The sequence below is a fragment of the Madurella fahalii genome (genome assembly GCF_045866475.1).
Source record: "Madurella fahalii IFM 68171 DNA, scaffold_4, whole genome shotgun sequence".
Classification (NCBI taxonomy): domain Eukaryota; kingdom Fungi; phylum Ascomycota; class Sordariomycetes; order Sordariales; genus Madurella; species Madurella fahalii.
Genome location: NW_027263974.1, coordinates 1,567,455 through 1,590,768, shown reverse-complemented (window position 1 = coordinate 1,590,768; position 23,314 = coordinate 1,567,455). Strand labels below are relative to the sequence as shown.

Genomic DNA, 23,314 nt, shown 5'->3' with positions numbered 1-23,314 from the left:
AGATGGGACCGGCGTTTTCGATTCTTGTCGTCTTCCAGAGATACCCCTGTTCCTAGTTAGCGATTTGTTTTTGAACCGATGATGATGAGGCGATGTGGCAACGAAAAGGTGGATGGGAGGGGGCGGCAAGGGAACGACGTCTTTGATTACATGGGATAGGGGGCTAGATATCGGAGGGAACATAGGGGAGGGATGGTGGGGAGAAGAGTGATATTGAATCGGTTACTTTTACTACCACCTTACCTACCTGCTTAGCTCTCTACTTGGGCAGTCTGGTAGGTGAGCAGAACTTTGGTAATGCTAGTACTTAGTAGCCTTCTCGGGGATTGATTAATGACGCCGGGCCAGTTACTGTGCCGCAGTTTTGCTGGGAGAACGCGAACCTGTATGCTGTCCTCTATCCAATTCTTTAACCTGCAACTCTGCTTATAGTCATGATGCTAGATAATCCAAAGACAAATTACGCTGCGTTTAATACTTCTAAAAATTCAGGGCCATGGCCGTCAGCGGCTTCACAGAAGCACCGGGCCATACAAGTCTCAACCTCTCCGCTCTTAGTAGATTAATCATCAGGATAGTATTCCCTAATATTTGAGACGAACGTGCAGGTTTCCGTATCAAAACGCTTAAAAAACTTTCCCGCCACGAAAAAAAGATCATCCGGGATCAGGCAGGGGTCAGTGATGATGACGATATTTTCCTGGGCTACTCGCAAACGGTCAACGTTTGACTTGCTGCACTATCCATCAGCTCACAATGGTAAAACACAAGACTATGGGAGGGGAGAGACCCACAGGCAGGTATAAAACGTCCTCTGCGGCCCCAACCAGGTGGAGTGTACCGACTCGGTTGGGTCAAAGACGTCGCCTTCCTCCTCGGCCTCGTGCGTGTCCAGATAGTGCGGCATCGGCAGGCCCCCGCTCCCCAGCGCCGCCCAGCCGTTGATGACGCCGATGTACCGGTAGCGCCTGTGACGGAAAACCTGGCCGATCTTGTACCGCACTCGCGCGTATATGTCTTCAGTGTACCGGCGGCTGACCGTCGGGACCCGGTTGTCGAGGTTATCGAGCATGCCGACGATCTCATGCACGTTCTGCCAGCCACCGCGGGGCCTGGGGTTGGGCTGTGACGCTATGAACTTCTCGTATAGGGGTACGAGGTACTTCTTGACGATCCAAACGTCCTCGCTCCAGGAGAGGGCGAATTTTTGGAGGAAGGAGGCGAGATTTGAGTCCCAGTGGAAACTAGACGTCTGCTTCATCAAGAGTTCAGCCCACATGGAAGCGTAGACGGCAGCGTCCATGTTGAGGTCGGGGTGGCCGCTCCGTAGGCGCTTCATCTCGAATCCTAGGATGTCATTGTCTGTCAAGTCACGTACAGTGGTGTGCGCCGCCTTGATACTCTGCGCCGTCCGCTGGACAATAATCGGAACGGGAGAGGGGCTAAGGAAGGCCTCGGTTCCTTGGGTCCAGCCGAACTCGACTAGTCTCACACGCAAGTCGCTAAGGGTAACTTCTTCTTCGGATCCGTACGGGTCGAGGCACATTCTTATTTCGTCGTCATTTGTGGTCTCTGCTTGGTTTCCATCGAGGTCCTCTCCAGGCGGAGCGTATACCGCCACGTGGACATGGCTCGGAAACGCAAGGCAGAAGGCAGTCATGTCCAGCCGTTCCGCTACGCAAGTGAAGATGGCGCTCGAGATAATCGGGAGAGATGGGTGCTGGTCGTCGGAGAGGGCGTGGCCGATGAAGCAATTTCTCAAATTTCGGTAGTTGATCTCGGGGTGATCCATGCCGGTGAGATTGTTTGCTCTCAGCCAGCGCACCAAGGACAGAGCTTTTTGTCTGGTGGACATCTCTTCAAATGTTGGGTGCTCATGCTTAAATTGCTCGGCCAGGTCATCAAAGGTCCTCACGATCTAGGCAGATATTAGCCAGGTGCCCGGGAATCCTTCGCGCAAGCCAAAAAGAACATACATAATCTAGATCTTGGTGTTGATCATGAAGCACAAACATATCGAAGGCGCCGAGTGCCGTGTCGAGGTCCTTTGCACTCAACGCCTGCCCTTGGTACTGACACCACACGTCCACTGCTACGCCCCTATGAATGCTGTCCAGGGCCGAGTACGCATAATACCTGGAAACAGCGTTTAGCTACCGAACAGCGGCTGCAACGGACGGAGATGCCAAGCACTGCCTGAATGCATGGCCCTCCCTGATGAAACGATGCCGGACAACGGCGGGAACAGCTTCTCCTACCTCCTAGCCAGGACATCTTCTGCGGACTCGTCGACATGGCATTGATCCAGCAGGTAGTCCTTGGCATCGTATCCCATCTGGCAGATCTGCTGCAGCCTCCTCAGCTGGCCGACCTTGGTGGAGAGGACCCCGTCTAGCAGCCGCGCAACCTTACTGTTGCTCCGTTTCCTCGTGAGCCATAGTCCCTTCCAGTCGACCGAAGATGCGCGTGCAGCAAGCTTCTCCTGGAGCCTGTGGTCGGGGTGCCAGTATTTAAACGAGAGTCGGCAATGCCATCGCCATAGGAGGGATTCGTTGGCGAGATGATGGAGGCGGCGAGATAGCAGCTGGAAATTCTCGAGGTTGTCCTCGGGCGGCAGATAGAGCAGGATGTGACGGATGATTTCGTCGGGGAATTCTTCGAGCGACGGCATCGCACGAGTGCGCTGATTGCTGGGACAGCGTTCTCCTCGTCGGTGATCGTGGCAGGGTGCCCTCAAATCGCTCTACTAAAGTCACATGTGACACAGTGCCATGTCATATCGGCCTCTGGGAATAATTAATCTGCTCGCATGAGCAATGATCGGCAGGAAGATGCAGTATTGGCCCGATGCCAGATGCTGGCGCCCCGGGTCGAGGCGTGGTTATGAATCGGCTCCAGGGCGGCGATAACGCCTGCGTGGCCCGAGCTTCTCAACTGATTTGGATGGCCGCCCACCCCTTTCAGCCGCTAAATCAATGACAGGGGTCCCCTATCGATCGCGGGGTAGACGTGCCCCGCGAATTTTTCCCCTATAACCCCTCCAGACTCTTCCCGTCTCAAAGTGACTCACGAATTTCTCTCCACGACAAACATGGAGAAAGCTAGCAAGAAGTCCAAGCCGGTGCCGGTTGCCGACACCGGCGACCTGGAGATGCAGCCTCCGCCGGCATTCATCCAGGAGCGCATTGAGCTTTTCGACCGTCTCTACAAGGAGCAGCAGGACGAGCTCGCCAGGAAGCCCCGCGATGACATCCAGATCACCATGCCCGACGGCACCGTCAAGCCTGGCAAGGCCTACGAGACCACCCCTGCCGAGATCGCAAAGGGCATTTCTAACAGCCTATTCAAGCGCACCGTTATCGCCAGGATTGACGGCGACCAGCTGTGGGATCTTGAGCGGCCCCTCGAGAAGAGCTGCAAGCTAGAGTTGCTCGATTTTAACGACGACCAGGGCAAATTTGTCTTCTGTATGGTCCGCCCGTAACAGTCTCAGGGCTCAGTGACTGATTGGCACGCCCGTTGTACAGGGCACTCCAGCGCTCATATCCTCGGCGAGGCATGTGAGCGGAGATTCGGTTGCTCGGTATGGCTCCCTGACCCTACCACTGGAATTTTTCGCGCGCTAATCTTGTCGTAGCTGTGCATTGGACCGCGTACGTTGTCTCCCGCACGAGAGTCGCTAAGCCCTTTCTGATGACATCTCCTACAGCTGTCGACAATGGCTTCTATTACGAAATGGCGCTGCCCGGCGGCGCTGCCGTGCATTCCACAGACTGGGCCCCTCTCGAGGCCATCGTTAGCAAGATCGTGAAAGAGAAACAACCGTTCCAAAGACTGGAAATGAGCAAAGAGGATCTGCTCAAGATGTTCGCGTACAATCCCTACAAGCAGCACATCATCAAGGACAAGATTCCGGACGGAACGAGAACTACTGTCTACCGGAACGGGCCTCTGATGTACGTCGAACTTCCGCCCCGTTGTGAGCTGGACGACAATGGCTGACATCGCGGGCAAACAATAGAGATCTGTGCCGTGGACCGCGTGAGTTGATTTGCTCCGTTCATTCTGGGGCCCATTTGGCGAACGAAGCTGACTCTGAGAAGATGTGCCGGATACTAGCAGGATCGAGGCTTTTGCTATTATGAAGAACTCCTCCTCATAGTATGGCGACTTTGGATTTGAACCTTTGGCATTGCGGCTGACCATGCCCAGCTTCCTTGGCGATGCGAACAACGACTCTCTTCAGCGGATCTATGGGGTCTCATTCCCCGATAAGAAGCAGATGGCTGCTCATAAAAAATTCCTGGAGGAGGCGGCCAAGCGCGATCATCGCCTGATCGGAAGGCAGCAAGAGCTCTTTTACTTTGAGGAGTGCTCACCAGGTTCTGCCATGTGGCTGCCTCATGGCATGCGTATCCACAACGCCATTATGGAGTACATCCGCGAAGAGTACTGGAAGCGGGGTTACGAGGAGGTTATAACTCCAAACATGTTTAACGTCTCCCTCTGGGAGCAGTCAGGGCACTTAGCACACTATAAGGAAGACATGTTCCTCCTTGACGTGGACAAGGAGCAGTTCGCTCTTAAGCCCATGAACTGCCCAGGTATGCCCAAGCTCACATTAGCCCGGAAGGCCTGCTGTTGACATGGATACAGCCCATGCTCTGATGTTCCGCCACCGCGTAAGTGGCCGGCTGAACCCCGTTTCTCAAGTTTGCGTTGCTTACCTGACTCCCGCAGGAACGGAGCCATAAAGAGCTGCCCCTTCGGCTTGCAGAGTTTGGCGTACTACACCGGAATGAGGCCAGTGGTGCGTTGAGCGGCCTGACGAGAGTCAGGAGATTCCAGCAAGATGATTCGCATATCTGTAAGCTATTTCCCCCCTTAGTAATATGTGGCCACTCCAACTGATTGATATTAGTCTGCCGTGAGGACCAAATCAAGGAGGAAGTTGCCGATCAATTCGATTTCATGAACTCCTTCTACGGCATGCTGGGCTTGACTTTCAAGCTAAAGCTGTCTACCCGCCCGGACAAGTTCATGGGCGAGATCGAGACCTGGGACCGGGCCGAGGCGCGCCTGAAGGAGGCGCTTGATGAGTTCACCGTAGGCGGCGGCGCCACTTGGGAGCTGAATGCTGGTGACGGCGCATTCTACGGGCCGAAGATCGATATCGCTGTTCAGGTGAGTATCCAAACCAATATGCAGGAGCTTGCCATTGCTCCGGCCTCGAGCGATTTCCACACGACAGTGCTAACAATAAATTTCAATAGGACTGCCTCAACGTATGGCGATCTTCAGTCCCTATTGCTCATCCGTTAACTAACCCTCCATAGAGATCTTGGCAATGTGCCACCATCCAGCTCGACTTCCAGCAGCCTATCAACTTCTCTCTTGAGTATCAGACTGCTGAGGGTGTCCAGAAAGACCAAGTCAAGGCGGACGCCACAGATCCCGCCCCTGCTCCTGCTCCGGCGCCTGCGAACGAGACTGGCGCCGAGGACAAGAAGGATGGCAAGGAAAAGAAGAAGCCCCTCCTGGTGAAGAAACCTTTGTCGCCGGGCTGCGCTCGCCCCGTCATGATCCACCGTGCTATGGCTGGCAGTATCGAGCGCTTTACAGCCATTCTCGCTGAGCATTTTGCCGGCAAGTGGCCCTTCTGGCTATCACCACGCCAGGTCATTGTCATCCCGGTCGGCATGGGTTTCCTGGGCTACGCCAAAGAGGTCGCACAGATCCTCAGGAGGGAACGCTTCCACGTTGGTAAGTTCTCAATTCTCGAATTCTCTCTTTTCTGTGTGTTCTAATGCGGCCCAATTAGACGTCGATAGCAGTGGCAACACCCTCCAGAAGAAGATCCGGAACGGCCAGCTGGCTCAATGTGAGTGGCTTAGTTTCATCTTGTCCTTCATGCATGCAGAAGAGAATGCTAATCTGCCGTTAGACAACTTCTGTTTCGTGGTCGGCGACGACGAGATGCGGAACCGCAAGGTCAACATCCGCTACCGTGATGACACCTCTACCCAGGCAAGAGATGTCCCCGTTGACTTGGACGATGCGGTGCAAAAGCTGCGCAAGCTCAAGGAAGGGAGAGGGATGTATAACCCGTTTCCCCCCAAGAAGGAGGCGGCGGAAAAAGCTTAGCTGGCTATTACTTACGCACGCTGCCTAGCGTTATCCACATCTGTTTGTGCCTTAAACGTGTGCTAGTGGTGCCTAGAATACAAAGGGAATACTGATAAAAACGGCGCCTTATCGCTATAAGAGCCTTGTTTGTCTGTTTTGGCTAACGTAACCCGTCCTGCAGGGCTGCTGTTACCTTACTCCTCACCTTCCTTGACGCGACCCTGACTTGCGTGGTTGTAATGGCTCCCAAAGAGGGCAAACGAAGGGGGGAAAGAAAAAAGAAAGACAAGGGAAAGGGACAAGAAAGGAAGGAAGAAAGATAAAGGGGAGCAGAACGGGGGAAGGGAAAACAAGTAGGAAAAAAAAAAAAAAAAAAAAAACAGTGCTGTCACATGGGCCGCTCGCGGACTACCTTAAAGCTATAAGAAGGGAACCTTGGTTCAAGGGGGAGAGGAAGAGGTAACTCGACTAGCCCGTTCTACCTAACCAACTTGATCGACTCTCTGCCCGTTGAATAGCTACGCAACGCAGGCAGCGGCATGCCATGCCACAAGTTCAGTTTCTCCTCTCCTATATTTACCCCCGTCCCTTCACATCAACCCCTCCTCTCTTTACATCTCAATGTCAGGTAGAAGGGGGAAATAAGGAAGAAAGACCTTGTAAGCCAAAAGAAATCGGAACTAGTAACTTTGATACATTCCCCACCCAACTCCCCCCCCGCGTAAGTCAAGCCAAGCCAGCACCACTAGGGCTTGGGGATATGAATCGTCCTGCTCGTCATCAAGCACCCGTGCACCATGAACAGCAGCACGGCGGGGTGCACCTCGGCCACGGTGCCCTCGAACCACACCCCCCAGGGGAGCGAGTCGTGGATCCAGCCCTGCGAGATCCACCAGGCCATGAGGCCGTCGAGGGCGAGCGTCGTCGGGATCGGCGTCCCCTCGAAGTAGTGCGCCTTGCCCGAGGCGTCCTTGGGGATGGCCGTGACGGTCACGTTGAAGCGGGCGAGGCGGGTCAGCCCGCAGAGCACGAAGAAGGCGAGGCAGAGGTGGTCGAGGGGCGTGCGGATGCCGATGGCGAAGGCGACGGTGGCAGGGGCGACGCCGAAGGAGATCTTTTTTGAAGGGGGGAAACAAAAATACGTTAGTATATGAGGGGCCAAAAGGGTGAGGGAGAGAGGGTGGTGGGGGGTGGGGGCGGAGTATCTACCAAGTCGGCGAGGGAGTCGAGCTCCTGGCCCATCATGCTGCTCTTTTTCCGCCAGCGCGCGACCTTGCCGTCGAGGAAGTCAAAGAAGAGGCCGAAGGGGAGGAAGAGGAGGGCGGCCCAGAGGTTACCGTGCTCTGAGGGGTCGCCGAGGCAGTAGCGCAGCGAGGAGAAGAGCGAGAGGATGCCGCAGAGACCTAATTTTGTTTTCGGACAGGACAGCCGGTCAGCAAGCGTCGTTGTGTAGGAGTGGCTCGGGGATCGAGGCATGTTTACCGTTCAGTTCGGTGATGAAATCTGCTAGGTGCAATGCGCGGATGAGAGAAAAGTGCCCCGAGTCGGAGGCTAATAGGAGCTTCTGCTTATCGAATGCTGCCGGAGAGACGGTTAGTGTTTTTGTTTTGCTTTCTCGCTCTCCCTCTTCCATCACGATGGAGGACTGGGGAGACCTACTGGGTTGGTTGACCTCAGCGCCCTCTTTCGAGGCGGCGCCGTTCGCGGCCGCAACACTGCTTCGTTTCGACATGACGTTGCTGATCTGTTGTCCGCTTTGCGCTACCGTCTCTTCTCGCTGATGTTGTTGCTCTCCCGATTGATGAAAGATTAAAGTAGAAAAAGCGGTGGGGATTAAGGTGGAAACAAATCCTCTTTGCTGTGCGAGTAACGCGGTGTCGGCAGGTTACGCGCTAATGTAGCGGCAGACTTGCTGCAGAGAGGGTTGACGTCGGAGCTGGTTCTGTTGACGGCAATTGTGTTGTTTGCTCCGGCTTTCTGCTTGGCTGGTTTTGACGATGAGGCACAGACGAGTGGAGATGAACAGGGTCCCCCGCTAGCGTCTGAAGGGTACGAATAAGTGCACTATGTAGTTAATTCCTGGCAGGGTTCAGCGCATGCCGTCATTTTCTGCCCGGGAGCATGGACCAGACCGCCTTCGCCGCAGCTGTGCGTTGGCAGGGAGCTTGTATCTTCCCGGGCCCCATCGTTTTAACGGTGTAATTACGTCATGAAGAAGCCGCGGGTGCATGGTAACAATCCGGGACAGAAGAACTGGCAACAGGCATGCTAGCCAGCAAGGACAAATCGACCTTGTGATATACATCTACACATCGGTAGAAGCCGCTATGGGCTGTGTTGGCATACAAGCTACTATAATCATCATGACCTTGCCTTGCTAAAATTCCATCGCTGGACACCGCCCACCCGAACTGTACCCGGCTTCTATCTCGTCTACCTATCCTTCAGCGTTCCGCATCAGTTGATTTCTACCAAGGGAGAGCCCAGTGCTTGGAGCGCTTTATCGAGCGCCCCGATGCCTTCTCCGCAACGCAGTTAAACTAGTCCGGCTAGGGCCACGGGCGAAGCAACCTCGTACCAGATCCCACAAACCGTCCTAGATCGAGTGCATGGTCTCGTCTTGGAGCTCTCTCAACACCCCATGATCAGCCAGCTTCTTGACCCACTCGTGGATGGCAACCGTATGGTCCTTTGTTCGGCCAAGAAGTGCAGTCGGCCCCTGGCCGCCAAGATTCAACCTCGTTTCGTACTCGGAGCGGACAAGTTTTTGTTCGTCACCGAGCGTCTTCCGGAGGTCTAGCAATGACTCCACAGTCCCGTTGGCGGTGCCGGGATTCTCCCCTGTTTCTGAGGAACCAGGGCCACTGTCAGGCAAGCCCTGTATGTCTTCCGCATCAAGTTGATAGGCGGAAAGTGCCTTGTCTGTGGAGCTGCATATGGTATCCGGGTCGGCTTTCGGCTGCGATGTTGACCATTCCGGGATTTTGCCGAGTTTTTTCTCAAGGTCTTCTAAGCTGCGGATGTTGACGGCGAGCTGCCGCCGGAGCTCAGAGAGGTCGTCACCGCAAAGGGCTAGAAGACTGAACGACAACTGCTCTTTCCCGCATCGTTTCATTCGCTCCTCCAGGACGGGGCATATGACACTAGTCCAGTGTTGTCCCTCAGAGAACTCTCCTGGTCAGGCGTTAGGTATATAGAGACGGGACTTGCACAGACAGGGCCCTACCAATATAGCTAGGTGCTGTCTTGAGGCCATCTAGCTGCCATACCCTCCGCCCGACCGGGACGAAAGCGATAAAGTGGTAAGCGGAATCTGCCGGAGATCTGCCCTTTTTGGGCCTCGATCTTTTACTGCGGGATGTCCGGTATTTAAGGCGTTTTTTCTTGTCCACCTCATTCTGGAGGCTGAGGGCAGCATTCAAGAGGTCTAGTCGCCTGTGAGGATGTCAGGTGGCAGGCTAGGTTGAGGCAGTTAGATACATGGCCGCGGAGAACATACCGGGCGAAGGAGTTGTGGGCCGTCCGTATCCAGGCGCTGTTCGTAATCAGGTTGCCCCGTAACGGCGGTGATAGCCCCATGGATTCCTGTTTGAACTTCCGTAGCTTCTCGCCGAGAGCCAGGCCTTCGGCATTCATGATGATGTTGAGTAGGGCAATCGTAGCGCATGCATTGTGCGTCGTCTAGATAGGGGTTTGCGTGAGACACTGTTACGCTCTAAAGGCAAGTGAGAGCTACCTGGTTCGCGAACCATAAATCCTCGCTCGTCTCAGCCGATACGTCGCTAGTTCCCTCAATATACTCGTATAGAAACACTAAGCCGTACACCGGATGACTGCCACCGGTCCGTTCGGGTTAGATCAGGTCAGGCAAGGTGGGCTCATAGCAAGAAGTGGGTGAAGGTGGGGTAGATGGTTGGTTGGCATGACGCACGGAAGAGTGGCGAGAGAGTCCGCCTCGACAGACAGAACCTCCTCTATCTTTGCTCCTTTGACACCAATTTGAGCCATAATCGCCGTAAAGAAAGCCTATGGGGTTATGAATATGAGCATCATAGACCGAGAGCGAACGAGCTCACCGGATCCGATTCCAATTCCGTCCAGCTGGGCCACTCAGACTGCTCATTCTCCTTCCATGGCCCAAGCGACGCTTCTAGCAGGTCGTCGGGCATGTCAAACATTTCTGGGGCAACCTTTCGCTTCGGATTCCGACGAGCTGTGGCGGAGGATGTCGGTGCGGCTGATGGTCCCCCAGGGTCGTCGCCGAAACCAGCCGGCTTCTTCCGCGTGCGACCCGAACGACGCAGAGTACCATGATCATTCTCTGGGCCCGATTGCCCATTGTGGTCACTAGATGACTGTCGCCGGCCCATTCCTGGCGGAACGAGAAAGGAGGACGGTAGGGTTGCGGCTAGCGCTTGTAGTGATTTGACGAAAGCGACACCGGGAAGGCGTGGATTGGAATTGGCAGGACGAAACAGGATCTCCAGGACAAGTGCCGAATGAGCGGACTCAAGCTCGAAAGAGGCGAGCGTGGCGCACCCCGCTGTCGCAAGGTATCTCGCTCAGGAGTTGGCTATGCAACTCATCATTAAGATCCAATCAAGTTGTTGATCGATTGAGTTGAGGACTTGTTCAGCACACCAAGCACCTTTGGAGCGGCGAATAGCCGTGACAAAAAGGGTGGGCTCGAGATCAATTGTCTCACAACTCTTGCTCAGCAGTCAGTTTCATGGTGTTACATGAGAGCGGTGGATAAGGGCGTACAACAGGCGTGCGATTGTCTGTGGTGAGGCGTTGGGTCTGGTGCTCGAATTGGATATCCACTTCGAGCGCAGGCACGAGTTAAGGTCTCCAGTCACTAAGGCGTGTTAAGAAATGCCTCTCGTACGTGTGTACTGCCGGGAACTCGATGTTTGGTTCGGTCGGCTCGGTCTGCTTGTTGGTGTAAGATGTTGCTCCGTGACTTGGCCCGTTCGATCATCAACAACAACCCTGGACGCCGGCACGTGTTGGTACTCGCCTCGCCCAGGACCAGCTTGTAGGCGCAGTCGTACAGATTGCAGCGCCTCTCAAACTAGCACCCCGGCAGCTCTAGTGTGGTGTATTCTGACATAGGTATTTAGTGGCTTTATCACGGTCCTCAATGATGCGGCCTTCCAGTTATCAAGCCCGGCTTCTTAACGCTCAAGAAGCAGGTCTACCTGAATGGAAGCTCCTGCATGGCTTTCTTTTGAGCCTTCTACGTGCGCACCCGCCAGGTGGGTCGTGGCGGAGAGCTCTTGAAGCACATGCGCCAATCACAAAGCTCGGATCGTGTTATCCGTCACCGGCTGCTTGACCCTGGTTTGCTGCTGCCGCAAACACACGCAGCGCGGCACAGAAACTGGACCGCGTCTTGACGTGCCGCTTGCAACGACAAACCAGGGATTTTTTGGGTTTGCAGCTCCAGCAGAAATGCGTGGAGTCGACGCCGCATCCCAACGCCAGCAGCTAGCACCGACAAGACACCAGTAGCCAGCTGCCCGTGGCACTCCACGAACCCGTGCCATTGTCGGGCACCCAGGTCGCTTCTTTTTTGCGAATCCGACCCAGCACTGCTCTCTAGCAGCTGCTTCGCATAGACGTGCACCACCCAGACATCCCACTTTTTGCGAGTTATCCGGGGACTTTTCAACTCGGCATGCCATGAGTGATTCACCTCCTATCGGCGCCTTTCCACAGACGCCCGCCAGGGCTCCTGCTTCGAAGTCTTCGAACTCTTCGAACCCTCCAACGACAACAAGCACCCGCCGTCTGCCGACCGCTCCCCATGCCGGCGCCTCGACCAGGAGCAATACCGCCCCGGTCATTCCCTTGACCATTCTCGACGCCCCGACACAGCGTCTGTACGCCCTCGGCGTTTATGTTGCTCTGTTTGCATGGAAGCTCTACGACTGGGGGCAAGTTGTCGAGGAAAATACCGAGTCCTTCTGGCTCTTTCTAAAATGGATCGCCATAGACTGCGCATTCTTATTTGGACTGCCCGAGCTGAGGATACCATGGCTTGAGCTCTCGCAGTCGTTTGTGGTAGTAGCCTTCTTCTTCCATGCCGTCTTTGATTGGATGCTCATGTTCAACCTCGGCGTACGGACTCCGCCCTATGGCTCTCTGAGACTCAAGATTGCTAATTCTTGCGGTAGCTTCCCTGGCAGACGTGGGTGCTCGGCTTTGTCAAAGTCTTCTACGATCGCGAGCTCGCCATTTCGGAACACAGCGTGAAGTTGTCAAGTATAGTACACAATTCGTCGTTGATCATGGGCCGTCAGGTTATCAACATCCTTCCTGAGGGGTAAGTGGGATTTGTTGGGTTTTACTCGGGGTAAGCCACTGACCTCCCTCAGATCGGCGGTGCTCAATCCCGAGCTTCACCCGTTCTGCTTGGGCAACGACAAGAAGATTGCGTCCCTACCCATCTTTTTCAACGCGACAATCCCGGTCGAGGTCGAACTTATCCGCACCGATCTCGAAACAAACCAGCAGGAATCGATCAAGCTCACAAGGACCCAGGTTCGGGATATCGAGCGGAAGGCGAAGCGAGAGAGCCAGGAAGGGGTGCAGACCGTGGTTCAGTTCGACTATCCGGTCAAAAAGCCCGGCGCCTACCGGCTTGGAAGAGTCTTGGACGAATACAAGCTGGAGGTCCAGCGGAAAACTGCCCAGACATTTGTTGTCCCTTGCCCGAAGGCATGGGTAGGACCTGCTACTGGGTCGGGACGGTGCATTGGAGATCTCTCAGACCTGTCTCTGCAGGTTGAGGGAACCCCTCCGCTGAGGATCAAGTATAGCCGCACGATAAACGGCAAGGATCACAGCTTCCACTTCCAGAGTTTGCAGCCAGACGGCTTCTCATCGCCCCTCGGCGCTCTGCGCTCGACAAGCGTCGTTGGCCTGGACCACGACGACGACATTACATGGGCCCGGTCTCAGCGCGTTCCGGTCAGCCTCAACGAATCGATGCATGCCAGTGGAGATTGGCAGTACTCGGTGGACGAGGTTCAGGATGGGTTTGGAAACGTCGTCAAGTACGTGTCTCCTGCCGATGACCCCGAAGGGAAGCCGAAGCCTAAGCACCTGGTACAAAATTTCGTGGTAAAAGAGCGGCCGCGGGTGCGGCTGGAAGGCTGTGATCTTAGGAATCCCCTCAAGGTCGGCAAAGGCAAGTCCAAGGAATTGCCTGTCCGCTTCAGGATCCCAGGCCAGACACCCGATGTCACAGCATACAGTCTGAGCTGGCACTTCTCGCCCATCGACACCCTTACCGAAAGCGGTGATCACGGCGACGTGGTTTCCGTTGGATCGTACAATGCAAGAAATGCTCATGATAGGCCGAGGATCTCTGCTCCCGGCTTATACACCCTGAAGTCGGTGTCCGCCAGCTCTTGTGAGGGCGAGGTGCAGGAGCCGTCTTCGTGCTTGCTGCTCAACCCTCTGGAGCCGAGGCTCACTGTGCGCTCCGAGGAGATCCCCGATACGTGTGCCGGCAACTCGATTGGCCTACGTGTGGATATGGACCTTATTGGAACTCCCCCTTTTACCGTACGATATGATGTGATTTCGAACGGTGTGCAGCGGTCCGAGAGGGTCAATATCCCTGGTCTTCGATACCAGATGGACTTGATCCCCCGCGTTGCTGGACATCACAAGTATATCTTCACTCACATCGAAAATGAGATTTATCCGGACCAGAAGTTGTCGGGATCCGAATACGTCCTGGAACAAGATGTCAAGCCAGCAGCAGCCGCCCTCATCAAACACAGCACAGGCAAGATGGGAGCCTGCCTTGGCGATGAGGTATCCGCCGACATATTACTGCTTGGCGATCCCCCTTTCACTCTTGAATGGGAGCTCATCCATGACGGCAAGAGAAAGCAACAGAAGGCCGCCAATATTCAAGACAACTCTTACCAGATCCAGACGGCACCTTTGACGCAGGGCGGCGAGTACACGCTAAGTTTAACCAGCATTCAGGATAAAAGAGGGTGCCGGAACTTTTTGCGGGATGAACTGAAGATCTCGGTGAGACGCCAGAGTCCTCGCGCTGCGTTTGGCCAAATCGAGCACAAGCGAAGGGTCATGGGTGTTGAGGGCTCGATAGTAAAGCTTCCGCTCCGCCTCACTGGAGAGGGACCGTGGAAGGTCTCCTACACTAATCTAAACGATGGCCCTTCAGATAACCCGAAGATCATGGAGAGGACGATCAGAAACGACAACGGTTACCTAGATGTTAAGGCACGCGGCACATACCAGATCATCGATGTTTGGGATAAGCAGTGCCACGGCGTTCCCGATCCCAAGGCGTCCACGTTTGAGGTTGACTGGTTCCCCCGTCCCGAACTGTCTGTGGCGCTTTCGCACGGTGTTAGCCAAACAGGAGCCGGATACGTGGTGGAGGATGTCTGCGAAGGCGACGTCTCGGGCTTTGAAGTTGCCTTGAAAGGTAAGCTGATTCGATCACATGGATCCGCTGGCAATGGCGGGCACAGGCTGACATTACGCAGGAACACCTCCATATACCGTAGAATACGAAATCCGTCACCACCCTCTGCAAGGATCCGGCTCATTCACCAGGAAGAAGTTGGATGCTGCGATCGCGAAAGAGTTTATACGGGCGGAAACCGCCAAGGCGGGCTTGTATACATACAAGTTCACCGCGTTGGAGGACAACCTGTACACGAGCGACCGGAACTTCAAAGCGTTGGAGGTGAAGCAAAAAGTCAACAGGAAGCCGTCGGCGTCCTTTGCCAAGCCTGGCCAGACGTTCAAGTACTGCAAGTCAGAACAGGACAATGAGGACGGCATCCCGGTCACGTTGACGGGTGTCCCTCCGTTCTCGCTCGAAATCGAGATCAAGCACCAGAGCACAGCCCTCCCAGAGATCTACCGAACGCCAACCATCAAATCCAACACGTACGAGTTGCACATCCCCCGTCACCAGCTCCGCCTCGGAACACAGCAGATCCGCATCCGCGATGTCAAGGACGGTAGCGGTTGCCACTCGACGGCCGAGGTCGGCGGCCCGACGGTGCAGGTGCAGCTCTTTGAGGCGCCCACCATCTACCCGCTCGAGACGCGGACAGACTACTGCGTCGGCGAGCGCATCTCGTACACGCTCTCAGGCACGCCGCCGTTCGAGGTGTGGTACACTTTTGACGGGGTCGAGCGCAAAGCCAAGTCGCCTACGACCAACTTCCGCCGCGTGGCCGAGGCGCCCGGCGACTTTGTTATCACGAGCATTTCGGACAAGGCGAGCGAGTGTAGGGCGCCCGTGCGCGTCGCCAAGATGATCCACCCCATGCCCGCAGTCAGGATCAGCAAGGGGAAGAACGTCCGCGTGGATATCCACGAGGGCGGCGAGGTAGAGATCCTGTTTGAGTTTTGGGGCACGCCGCCGTTTGAGTTTACGTACACGCGGAGCACGAACGCGCGGAAGGGCCAGAAGAGCCAGGTGCTCGAGACGAGGCACGACGTGAGCGAGGAGTTTAGCAAGGTCGTGAAAGCCAGCCAGGAGGGCACGTACGAGGTTGTGGCGATCAAGGATCGGTATTGCGCGTTTTCGACGCAGGGGGTGGACGATGGGAAGATTAAGGGGCGCGAGAAGGCTCAGAAGTTGCTCAAGTATCCTTGATGAATGGGAATACGGGGGTGGTGGGATGAAGAGGAACTGAAGTAGGTTATCAAAATTGGGTCTCTCTGTTCATTGTGGTTTTTTATTTCCTGCTCTCCTTTTCCATTTTTGGTGGTAACTTTTGTATGTACCATACAGGTGGGGAGGTCAACCATAGCACGGCGTTTTATGTGTGTGTGTGCGGGCAATGAAACGGATAGCAATTAGTAGAATTACACTTTGGTGTTATCTATCTAGGGCGGTGCTTGAGGGTGTGGTGTAATTCGTCCTATATGTGAGTTTCAAAACATGTTGATCAAATGTGTCAATGACAAGTGGTGCCCAATAACCCGATGGCTTCTCCTGTAGCCTCGCAGTCGGGCGGAATCCGTCTGGCGTGCTCAACGTTCGGGTTGCCTACCTTGGAATAATGTAAGTATGTAGGTAGGTATGCATGTTGTTCACCGTCTCGGCTGACGAGAACCGGGTGATCGACCGGGCCGGTCGATTGTTTCATTCCATGCCCTCCTGCGTTCTGCTAGGCCGGGGAAGATGAGATGGGGCCATTTGGGATTGCTCAGAACGGGAATGCCGAGTCGCTCGGCGGTCGGTTACCTCTGAGCCCCCTACAACAAAGCGAACGGTACATGCAACTTTGCAGGCCCTGTACGGACGCGGGAGAGCGTGTGATGCAAAAAGGGCAGAGAAATGCGATGTGTCGTGCTTGGTGCTGGCAGGCTCTGTGTGGATTCAGAGCGGCGCCGATCGTTGCCAGACTCGGCGCGAGGCGTCGCTTATTTTCCTGGTTGCAGGTGCTTGCAAGCGCCTTGTCCCCGGGTATCGGCACAGGTTTCTTGTGTGCGTGTACAGACTCGGCTTGTCAGGTGGCGGGTGCAGGTTTGCCGGTTGAGGGAGCCCGCGTCCGGGCTATGGATGGACCGGACGGGAACCCGAGCCCCCAACTCGTGGCGCTAATGTAGGAATGAGCCGATTCCGAACGGTCGGTTCTTCGGTTCTGTGGATCAGCGCGATGGGGTGAGGTACACTACGGAGGCCAGTTTGCGAATTGTTTCCCTGGAGAATAATCCAACAAAAGCGTCTCGGGGGGCAGTTGATCGGCGGAAACGGCGGGTGTAAACGTATTGGCTCCGTTTGCAGGACTGCCAAGGTGCAAGTTGAGCGGGGAGATGGCTCGATCTCGACGCTAAATCAACGCCTCCAGAGTCTCGCAATGGCCAAAAAGTGGGAATCCTCCGCTTTCAAACGCCATCCCTAACGGTTTTGCAGCATTCACCTTCTCCGTGTAGAGAATTTAAGGAAACATGCATCTCGGGTTATTTGCAGAGCTGCGTGGGAAGATGTAGGGACGTCGGGAAAGTGGTCTCGGCTTTTCACTGAGACCCCTGGACAGTCCAGAAGCCAGGATTCAGATGCCCTGTCAGGCCCGTCGAGCGCCAAGGGTCCAACCCTGCTCATGCAGCATGAAGCAAGGACCACAACGCCGCCACCACCAGCAGATCGATAGCCTCTCCCCAAAAGCCAGTCCCCTGGGCAAGTGAGGCTCACTCTCGACGGGAGATACCACGCGGGTGAACGGCTCTAGTAGACGTTCAACTGAGGAATCCAGAATCGGAACGCTCTCACAAAGAGCGTCTCTATCCCAGAGCAGCACCCGATAACCGACGGGATCTCTTCTCGCTGATCGTCGCCATCCCCATATTGCCCTCCCAACCTGTTCCTGCACACCCCCGCTCCTGAACCCCCGTCGCCTTCTTCCAAGCCGCTGCTTCTAAAAGCAACAGTAGAAGGTGTGGCTATCTGCTCACCTCGACGGAAAGACCGGGAAATTTTTCCAGAGTTCTCTCTGCAAGCTCTACCTCCGTTTGAATGCGAGCTCCGCGTCCGCCTTCTGTTCCATCTCGGGTGCTGAAGCGCGAGTGACGTCCCGATTCGTCGCATTGCGCCCAGAGATCTTTTTGACGATCTCCTCTCTCCCGACAATTCAAATCCCACCACCCTTGCGCCTTGCAAGAGATTCGCCATTCGTCGCGGCGCGCTTGGCTCGGGGGATCCCGTCTTCCCCCGCCATCACGTCGTGTCTTTTTTTTATTTTCTATTTTGTGGTTTTTCTATTCTCTGGCTACTTCTTGCTTCACTCTCTACCTAGAGTGCCATGAGACACAGGTGACGCGCTGCGCAGGAAACGGTTCATCGCTCGGCTCTTTATATCCGCTGGCCAAGTGCATTACGTCGCGGAGCATGCCCTTGATTCGAGGACGCTCGGCCCATGATACGTGACCTCGACCAAAAGTGGGAACGTCGCCCAGCTCGGACCAGGAAACGCTGCATTCCTCCTTGTGGGGACCAGGAAGGGGGCAATCTTCAAACTGTGCACTTGCTTGGAAACATTCCCATCCGGTCTGGCCTTTGTTCACGGGGTTGCCAGCTGGGCTTATCGGCCTTGTTCGTTATCGGGTCCTGAAGTTCTGTGTGCACCACTGTAAACTGGGTTTTGGCGCCAGAGCTGCTCCAACCCCCGACGGCCGCAACCATGCCGCCCGGCGAGAGCGACGCGAGCGCCGCGCAGCCTGCTGGCAGCAACTCCAGCGACTTTGTGAGCAACCACCAACCCCTCTCCCGCCCCTCTTTCCCCGATCCCCGCCGCGTCTATGGGCCGCCAGCCGGCCGTCGAATGCAGCTGCTAATATGTCTCGGTCAAGGTGCGCAAACTCTACAAGTACGGCCTGCCCTTCTGCACCGCGTGCGCACCGACCTGCCCGTGATGTCTACAGATGCTTACCGATGATGCCGCAGGATGCTCGAGGACCCCTCGTACAACTCGGTAGTACGATGGAGCGCAGAAGGCGATAGCTTCGTAGTCTTGGAGGTATGTTTTATGACACAAACAGATGGCGTCTGAATCCGCTCGGTCCTGACCTTCCTGGCACAGAACGAAAAATTCACCAAGACTATCCTCCCAAAACACTTCAAGCACAGCAATTTCGCGAGCTTCGTCCGCCAATTAAACAAGTACGATTTTCACAAAGTTAGGCACAATGAAGAGAGTGGCGAGTCGCCATATGGGCGAGACGTAAGTTGTTTTGTTTGGTTGTCTCTGGGTAGGAAGTTTCATGTTGACAAAAGCTCCGGATCGGTAGGCGTGGGAATTTCGTCACCCCGAATTCCGGGCCGACCGAAAAGATAATCTAGATAATATCCGGAGGAAGGCGCCGGCACCTCGGAAGCAGCCGCCGGCTGAGGATGCATTCCCGGCGTCGCAGCAGATCATGGTCCTCAGCGAGTCGCTCTCGGCTTCTCAACATCAGATCCAGGCACTGCAAGAACAATACTATGAGCTCGAAAAGACAAACAGGGTGCTTGTTAGCGAAGTTCTGAGCCTGCAAAAGATGGTTAGAGCGCAGAACCAGGCGACCAATGAGCTCATCGCACATCTAAGCAATATGGAGGACAGGCGACGCAACAGCCGTCACTCGGCTCAGTCCAGCCATTCTGGCCATTCCGGTCCTAATTACCATGCTGGAGCCCTCAGTTTCCTACCCGACGGAGCAGATGAGCCGGCGCCTGAGCTGCGGCGAGCCCGCGAGATCCTCAATGGTGTTTCTCCGGATTCTCAGGCCGATAGGGAGCTCGAAAGATTGTCCATGGCATACAACCAGAACGGGTCGCCGGCTGATTCGGCGGGTTCATCGGTCATGTTCACGCAAGCCGGCGCCGGACCGCTTTCGATAGTCCATGACCATCTCAACGACCCCCGGCACATGGTGTATCCCGTGGGGCAGACGACGGGCATCGACCCCTTCCACGCCGACCACATCCACAACATCCCGTACAGTCGGCCACTAAGTAATCCTAACGCCGTAGCGGAAGCTCCGCCACAGATCACCCCCCCACCGAAGGAGCAGTTCGGGTCCATGTGGCGCGGTAAGAAGCCGCACATTATGCTCGTCGAGGACGACAAGACCTGCGCTAGGATCGGTTCCAAATTCTTGACCAACATGGATTGCAGTGTCGAGACTGCGGTAAGTTGGATGGTTTTTTCCTTGAGTGACGACTTATCGCTAACGGTTTCCTAAGCGCGACGGTCTCGAAGCTGTCGAGAAGATGAACAATGACAGCGAGCGGTTCGACCTCATCTTTATGGATATCATCATGCCCAACTTGGACGGCGTGTCGGCAACGGCGATGATCCGGATGGTGGCGCCACAAATTCCCATCGTTGCCATGACATCGAATATCCGGCAGGAAGACATCCAAACCTACTTCCAGTTCGGTAAGTCCACATCTTCAAGTACAATCCTACCTTGCTGCTCTCCGAATCCTTAAGCCTGACTCTCCCCAAGGAATGAACGACGTGCTAGCCAAGCCTTTCACCCGAGACGGCATGGTGCGCATCCTCAGAAAGCACTTGACACGCATGCTGAAGGACCCGCAAGCGACCGGACTGGTGGGCGACGAAATGGGACAGAGCGTGACGGCGGGCGGCCCCGGTCCGCCCACTTCGAACCATCAGGGCTACGGACACCCGCCACCGGGCATGGCCATGGGCAATATGGCGGGCGGCCACGCCAACGCCGCCCAGGTAAAATTTGAGCACACGCCCATACAGTCCCCCTCGACGGCGTCGTCGTGGCATTCGCCCGGGCAGCTGGCCCAGCACACGTCACCGAACATGGAGACGGCCGGCGGGTATATGAGCGCCGTCGGGAGCGCTACCGGGCCGGGCGGCATGGTCTTGACGCCCGGGGGCTCGCAGAGGCCGCCCCAGCCGCCACAGGGGTACGCGAATTATATGACGGGACACCATGTGGGGAACCCGGCGGCGACGGCGATGGGAGCCAATTTCGGTGGTGGAGGCGGAGGGGGGGGTGGGGGAGACGATCGGCCCGAGAAGAGACAGCGGCTGTACGGGCCGGGCCAGGGGGCGTATGTGCAATAACTAAGAGAACGGGCCCGGGACGTATGTTCATCCTGCTGGAAAAAGTAAATCGTGGTTCGGGTTTCGGGTTTCGGGTTCTCGGTTCGGTCCGTATGTATGTAGTTGTCGAGCGCGGTAAACAACAAAAGGCTCGGCGGGAGGGGGTTGGGGGTACTATAACGGGAGGGTCAAGGCGTGAATGGATTCATCGGCGTTATTTTTTTTTTTTTTCGGCTCTTTTTTTCCTCCTTCGGTTTGTCAGGTTAGGGGTTCAGACTTTAGTCCAGCGAACAGACCGGACAGATCCGCCCGCCGATATTCTAAAAATCGAATGTGTGCGTGTATAGAATAGTTTCGTCTTCTGCAGCGGGCAACATTCGGATGGTCCCAACGGGACCTGCCGAGGTACGATGAAGACGCCAGCCGGGGCTAGGCTTGCTTGGTGAGACCGTGAGCGTACTTGAGGGCACAAGAGTCCGGTTGTGTTGGCCGGAGAAGCGCGGTAGCTAGTCAGTGAGATGTAAGTGGGAAGCACAGCCCCTGTTTGGTCCGGTTCTGATCGTGCTGCGAGATGATGTTGTTTGGCCGACTGTCTGAACACGACGGGGAGGCCATGAGAGTAACACGTCCGTCAATGTGAGCCCAGCGAGGAAATAAACGGGTCAACAATGGCCATCCGTAGCCTGCTCCCCAACCTCCTGTGGTAAAACACCGCCCGTCCCCTTTCTCATCATCATCGTCATCATCCTCATCATCATCCCTCGGATCCCACATGGCTAGCCAAGCTTACTCGGTGGCCGACGGAGCCTGATACGGGCGGAAGGGAGAACAACACCAAAGGGGGGAGAAAAAGGGGGCAAGCGGAAACTGGAAGAGGTGAGCTTTTTGTAGGAAATATGAGCTTTCGCGGTTGCCTTGTCCGCGTGTATCTATATGTGTGTGGGTGTTGCATGGCCGGGCCAATGCAATAATAGTTCAATATGAAACAACGTGGATGACACGGATGGGATGTGAATGGTTGGTTTTTAAGAGAAGAAAAAAGGGGATCTCGGGTTCCGTCTCAGTCCGAGATGAAAGGGGAACACAAACACACACGCACGCACGCACGCACGCAACCAACCTGCGGCATATGCAGTAGACATGTCGTGTCCGGCCACCTGCACCTGGCATGCCCGCCAAATGCATGCAATGACATGCGTGTGTGCGTGTTTGTGTGTGTGTGTATGTGTGTGGGTTGTTTGCGTGTTTGCGTGTTTGCGTGTGTGCGCGCGAGTGTGCGTGCAAGTGTGAGTGAGGTAAAAGAATGGAGATCGGAGGGAAGAGAAACTACCGGCCGTGGCATGGGACGCGATTTTTATTTATATGATAGGCAGATCGACCACGAGGAGACAGGCCAGGCTGGGGCTGGTTTTACATACTGACACGGGTGCAGCTGTTTGCGTGGGCTTGGCGGGCTAGGTGTGTCATTCACACGAGCCAGCGGCTCGCAGGCCCTCGCTGCGATGTCGGGTTACGACGGTGGCTGGCCTTAAGTGATCGGACGAGGGCCAGGTACAGTACACTAACCTTAGGTACGGGGCTAAAACGGTGGATACGGGCTTTGTAAAGCTTGTCGGTCATGGTCGGATTTGCTATCTGTACAACTACCTCACCGATATCACGAAAGTCGCGGGATACGAAAACAAGGGCGAGATCCCTCCGGCCAACGACACCTTCAGATCTCGCAGCCCTTGTCCCTGACCCCTCCCTGCGTCGCAAACTTGACCAACTGGCTCGCGGTGCTGCACAGCATGGGATTTTCTGCTGTGTTGCCGTGTTGCGTAAGCTCGGCCCTGATTCTGCAGCTTTCCCATGGGCCCATCGAGTTCTGGACTGCTCGGCTCGCTGTCTGGGCTGGGCTAGGCTAGGCTGGGCTGGATCTTTCCCACAGCCCTAGTCATGTAGGGAGCTAACGAGGTCCGGGCGCCTCCCATTGTATGGACGATGCAGCGGCGTCGGCGCTATGTCTCGTGTAAGACCGGTGTGACATTTGGTCGTTGTTCTTCCGCGGATGTGCAAAGTGTCGCTGGATCCCTTTGTTCAGAGTCTCTTTGCTTACCCTCGAGGCTTCCAGTTCGTTGACCGGAGCCTACGAGCTGCAGCCAGTTCGTCCTGTCCGGCGGAATTGACAGAGGACTCGGTAGATTGACGGAGACTGCAGGTTCCATTGTTCCACCGCCACGGGGTCTGCTGTCCCGCCTCACTAACGCTACCCATGCCCCGCTGCAGCGTGCTCTTTCTGGAAGCTGCGTGGAACGAACCTGGCTGGTGGGCGGTTCCTTTCATCTTATCATTTCGGTGGAAGAAACGCCGTTCCCATGGTTGTTCATCCCATTCTCGTGTAGGCCAGATCCGACGGAGCTGCATCCAGCTGTGAGCTAATTACCTGACCTAAAGTTAGCTACCAGCATGACGAAGCCGTTTGCTGTTGTTGTAACCCACCCAACAACACCCATCCGGGAATCCCATGGGCGTCATTTAAGTTTTCTGCGATCAATTAATTGTCACTTCCCCAATTTGTCTGGAGAACGCGACGCAAGGGGAAGGAGGCTAGGGCTCAGACCCAAACG

The 23,314-nt window shown here is 55.5% G+C and overlaps 6 protein-coding genes across 6 annotated transcripts; 3 read left to right on the top strand and 3 right to left on the bottom strand.

The window, feature by feature from the left end:
- Positions 1–562: 562 nt before the first annotated feature.
- On the bottom strand, positions 563–2,671 carry MFIFM68171_07458 (F-box domain-containing protein; the record flags this gene model as incomplete). Its single annotated transcript, XM_071062878.1, has 4 exons — positions 563–734; positions 795–1,918; positions 1,977–2,136; positions 2,259–2,671. The coding sequence occupies 4 exons, from the start codon at positions 2,669–2,671 to the stop codon at positions 563–565; spliced, it is 1,869 nt and encodes a 622-aa protein (XP_070918979.1).
- Positions 2,672–3,091: 420 nt separating this feature from the next.
- THS1 (threonyl-tRNA synthetase) lies at positions 3,092–6,144 on the top strand (the record flags this gene model as incomplete). The annotated part of the gene is made up of 14 exons (XM_071062877.1): positions 3,092–3,467; positions 3,528–3,583; positions 3,638–3,653; positions 3,710–3,956; positions 4,022–4,041; positions 4,104–4,161; positions 4,213–4,604; positions 4,657–4,682; positions 4,741–4,867; positions 4,922–5,184; positions 5,274–5,285; positions 5,337–5,763; positions 5,822–5,881; positions 5,945–6,144. The coding sequence occupies 14 exons, from the start codon at positions 3,092–3,094 to the stop codon at positions 6,142–6,144; spliced, it is 2,280 nt and encodes a 759-aa protein (XP_070918978.1).
- A 727-nt stretch (positions 6,145–6,871) lies between these two features.
- On the bottom strand, positions 6,872–7,858 carry CHO1 (CDP-diacylglycerol-serine O-phosphatidyltransferase; the record flags this gene model as incomplete). The annotated part of the gene is made up of 4 exons (XM_071062876.1): positions 6,872–7,240; positions 7,336–7,529; positions 7,609–7,704; positions 7,786–7,858. The coding sequence occupies 4 exons, from the start codon at positions 7,856–7,858 to the stop codon at positions 6,872–6,874; spliced, it is 732 nt and encodes a 243-aa protein (XP_070918977.1).
- An 864-nt stretch (positions 7,859–8,722) lies between these two features.
- Positions 8,723–10,496, bottom strand: MFIFM68171_07455 (Ubiquitin carboxyl-terminal hydrolase; the record flags this gene model as incomplete). The annotated part of the gene is made up of 6 exons (XM_071062875.1): positions 8,723–9,300; positions 9,353–9,561; positions 9,626–9,807; positions 9,863–9,959; positions 10,058–10,152; positions 10,203–10,496. 6 exons carry the CDS (start codon positions 10,494–10,496, stop codon positions 8,723–8,725), a joined length of 1,455 nt encoding a protein of 484 aa, XP_070918976.1.
- Positions 10,497–11,811: 1,315 nt separating this feature from the next.
- MFIFM68171_07454 (Nucleoporin) lies at positions 11,812–15,790 on the top strand (the record flags this gene model as incomplete). Its single annotated transcript, XM_071062874.1, has 4 exons — positions 11,812–12,249; positions 12,306–12,454; positions 12,507–14,602; positions 14,664–15,790. The coding sequence occupies 4 exons, from the start codon at positions 11,812–11,814 to the stop codon at positions 15,788–15,790; spliced, it is 3,810 nt and encodes a 1,269-aa protein (XP_070918975.1).
- A 2,530-nt stretch (positions 15,791–18,320) lies between these two features.
- Positions 18,321–20,726, top strand: SKN7 (kinase-regulated stress-responsive transcription factor skn7; the record flags this gene model as incomplete). The annotated part of the gene is made up of 7 exons (XM_071062873.1): positions 18,321–18,383; positions 18,490–18,506; positions 18,584–18,656; positions 18,720–18,860; positions 18,928–19,809; positions 19,865–20,060; positions 20,131–20,726. The coding sequence occupies 7 exons, from the start codon at positions 18,321–18,323 to the stop codon at positions 20,724–20,726; spliced, it is 1,968 nt and encodes a 655-aa protein (XP_070918974.1).
- Positions 20,727–23,314: the final 2,588 nt, after the last annotated feature.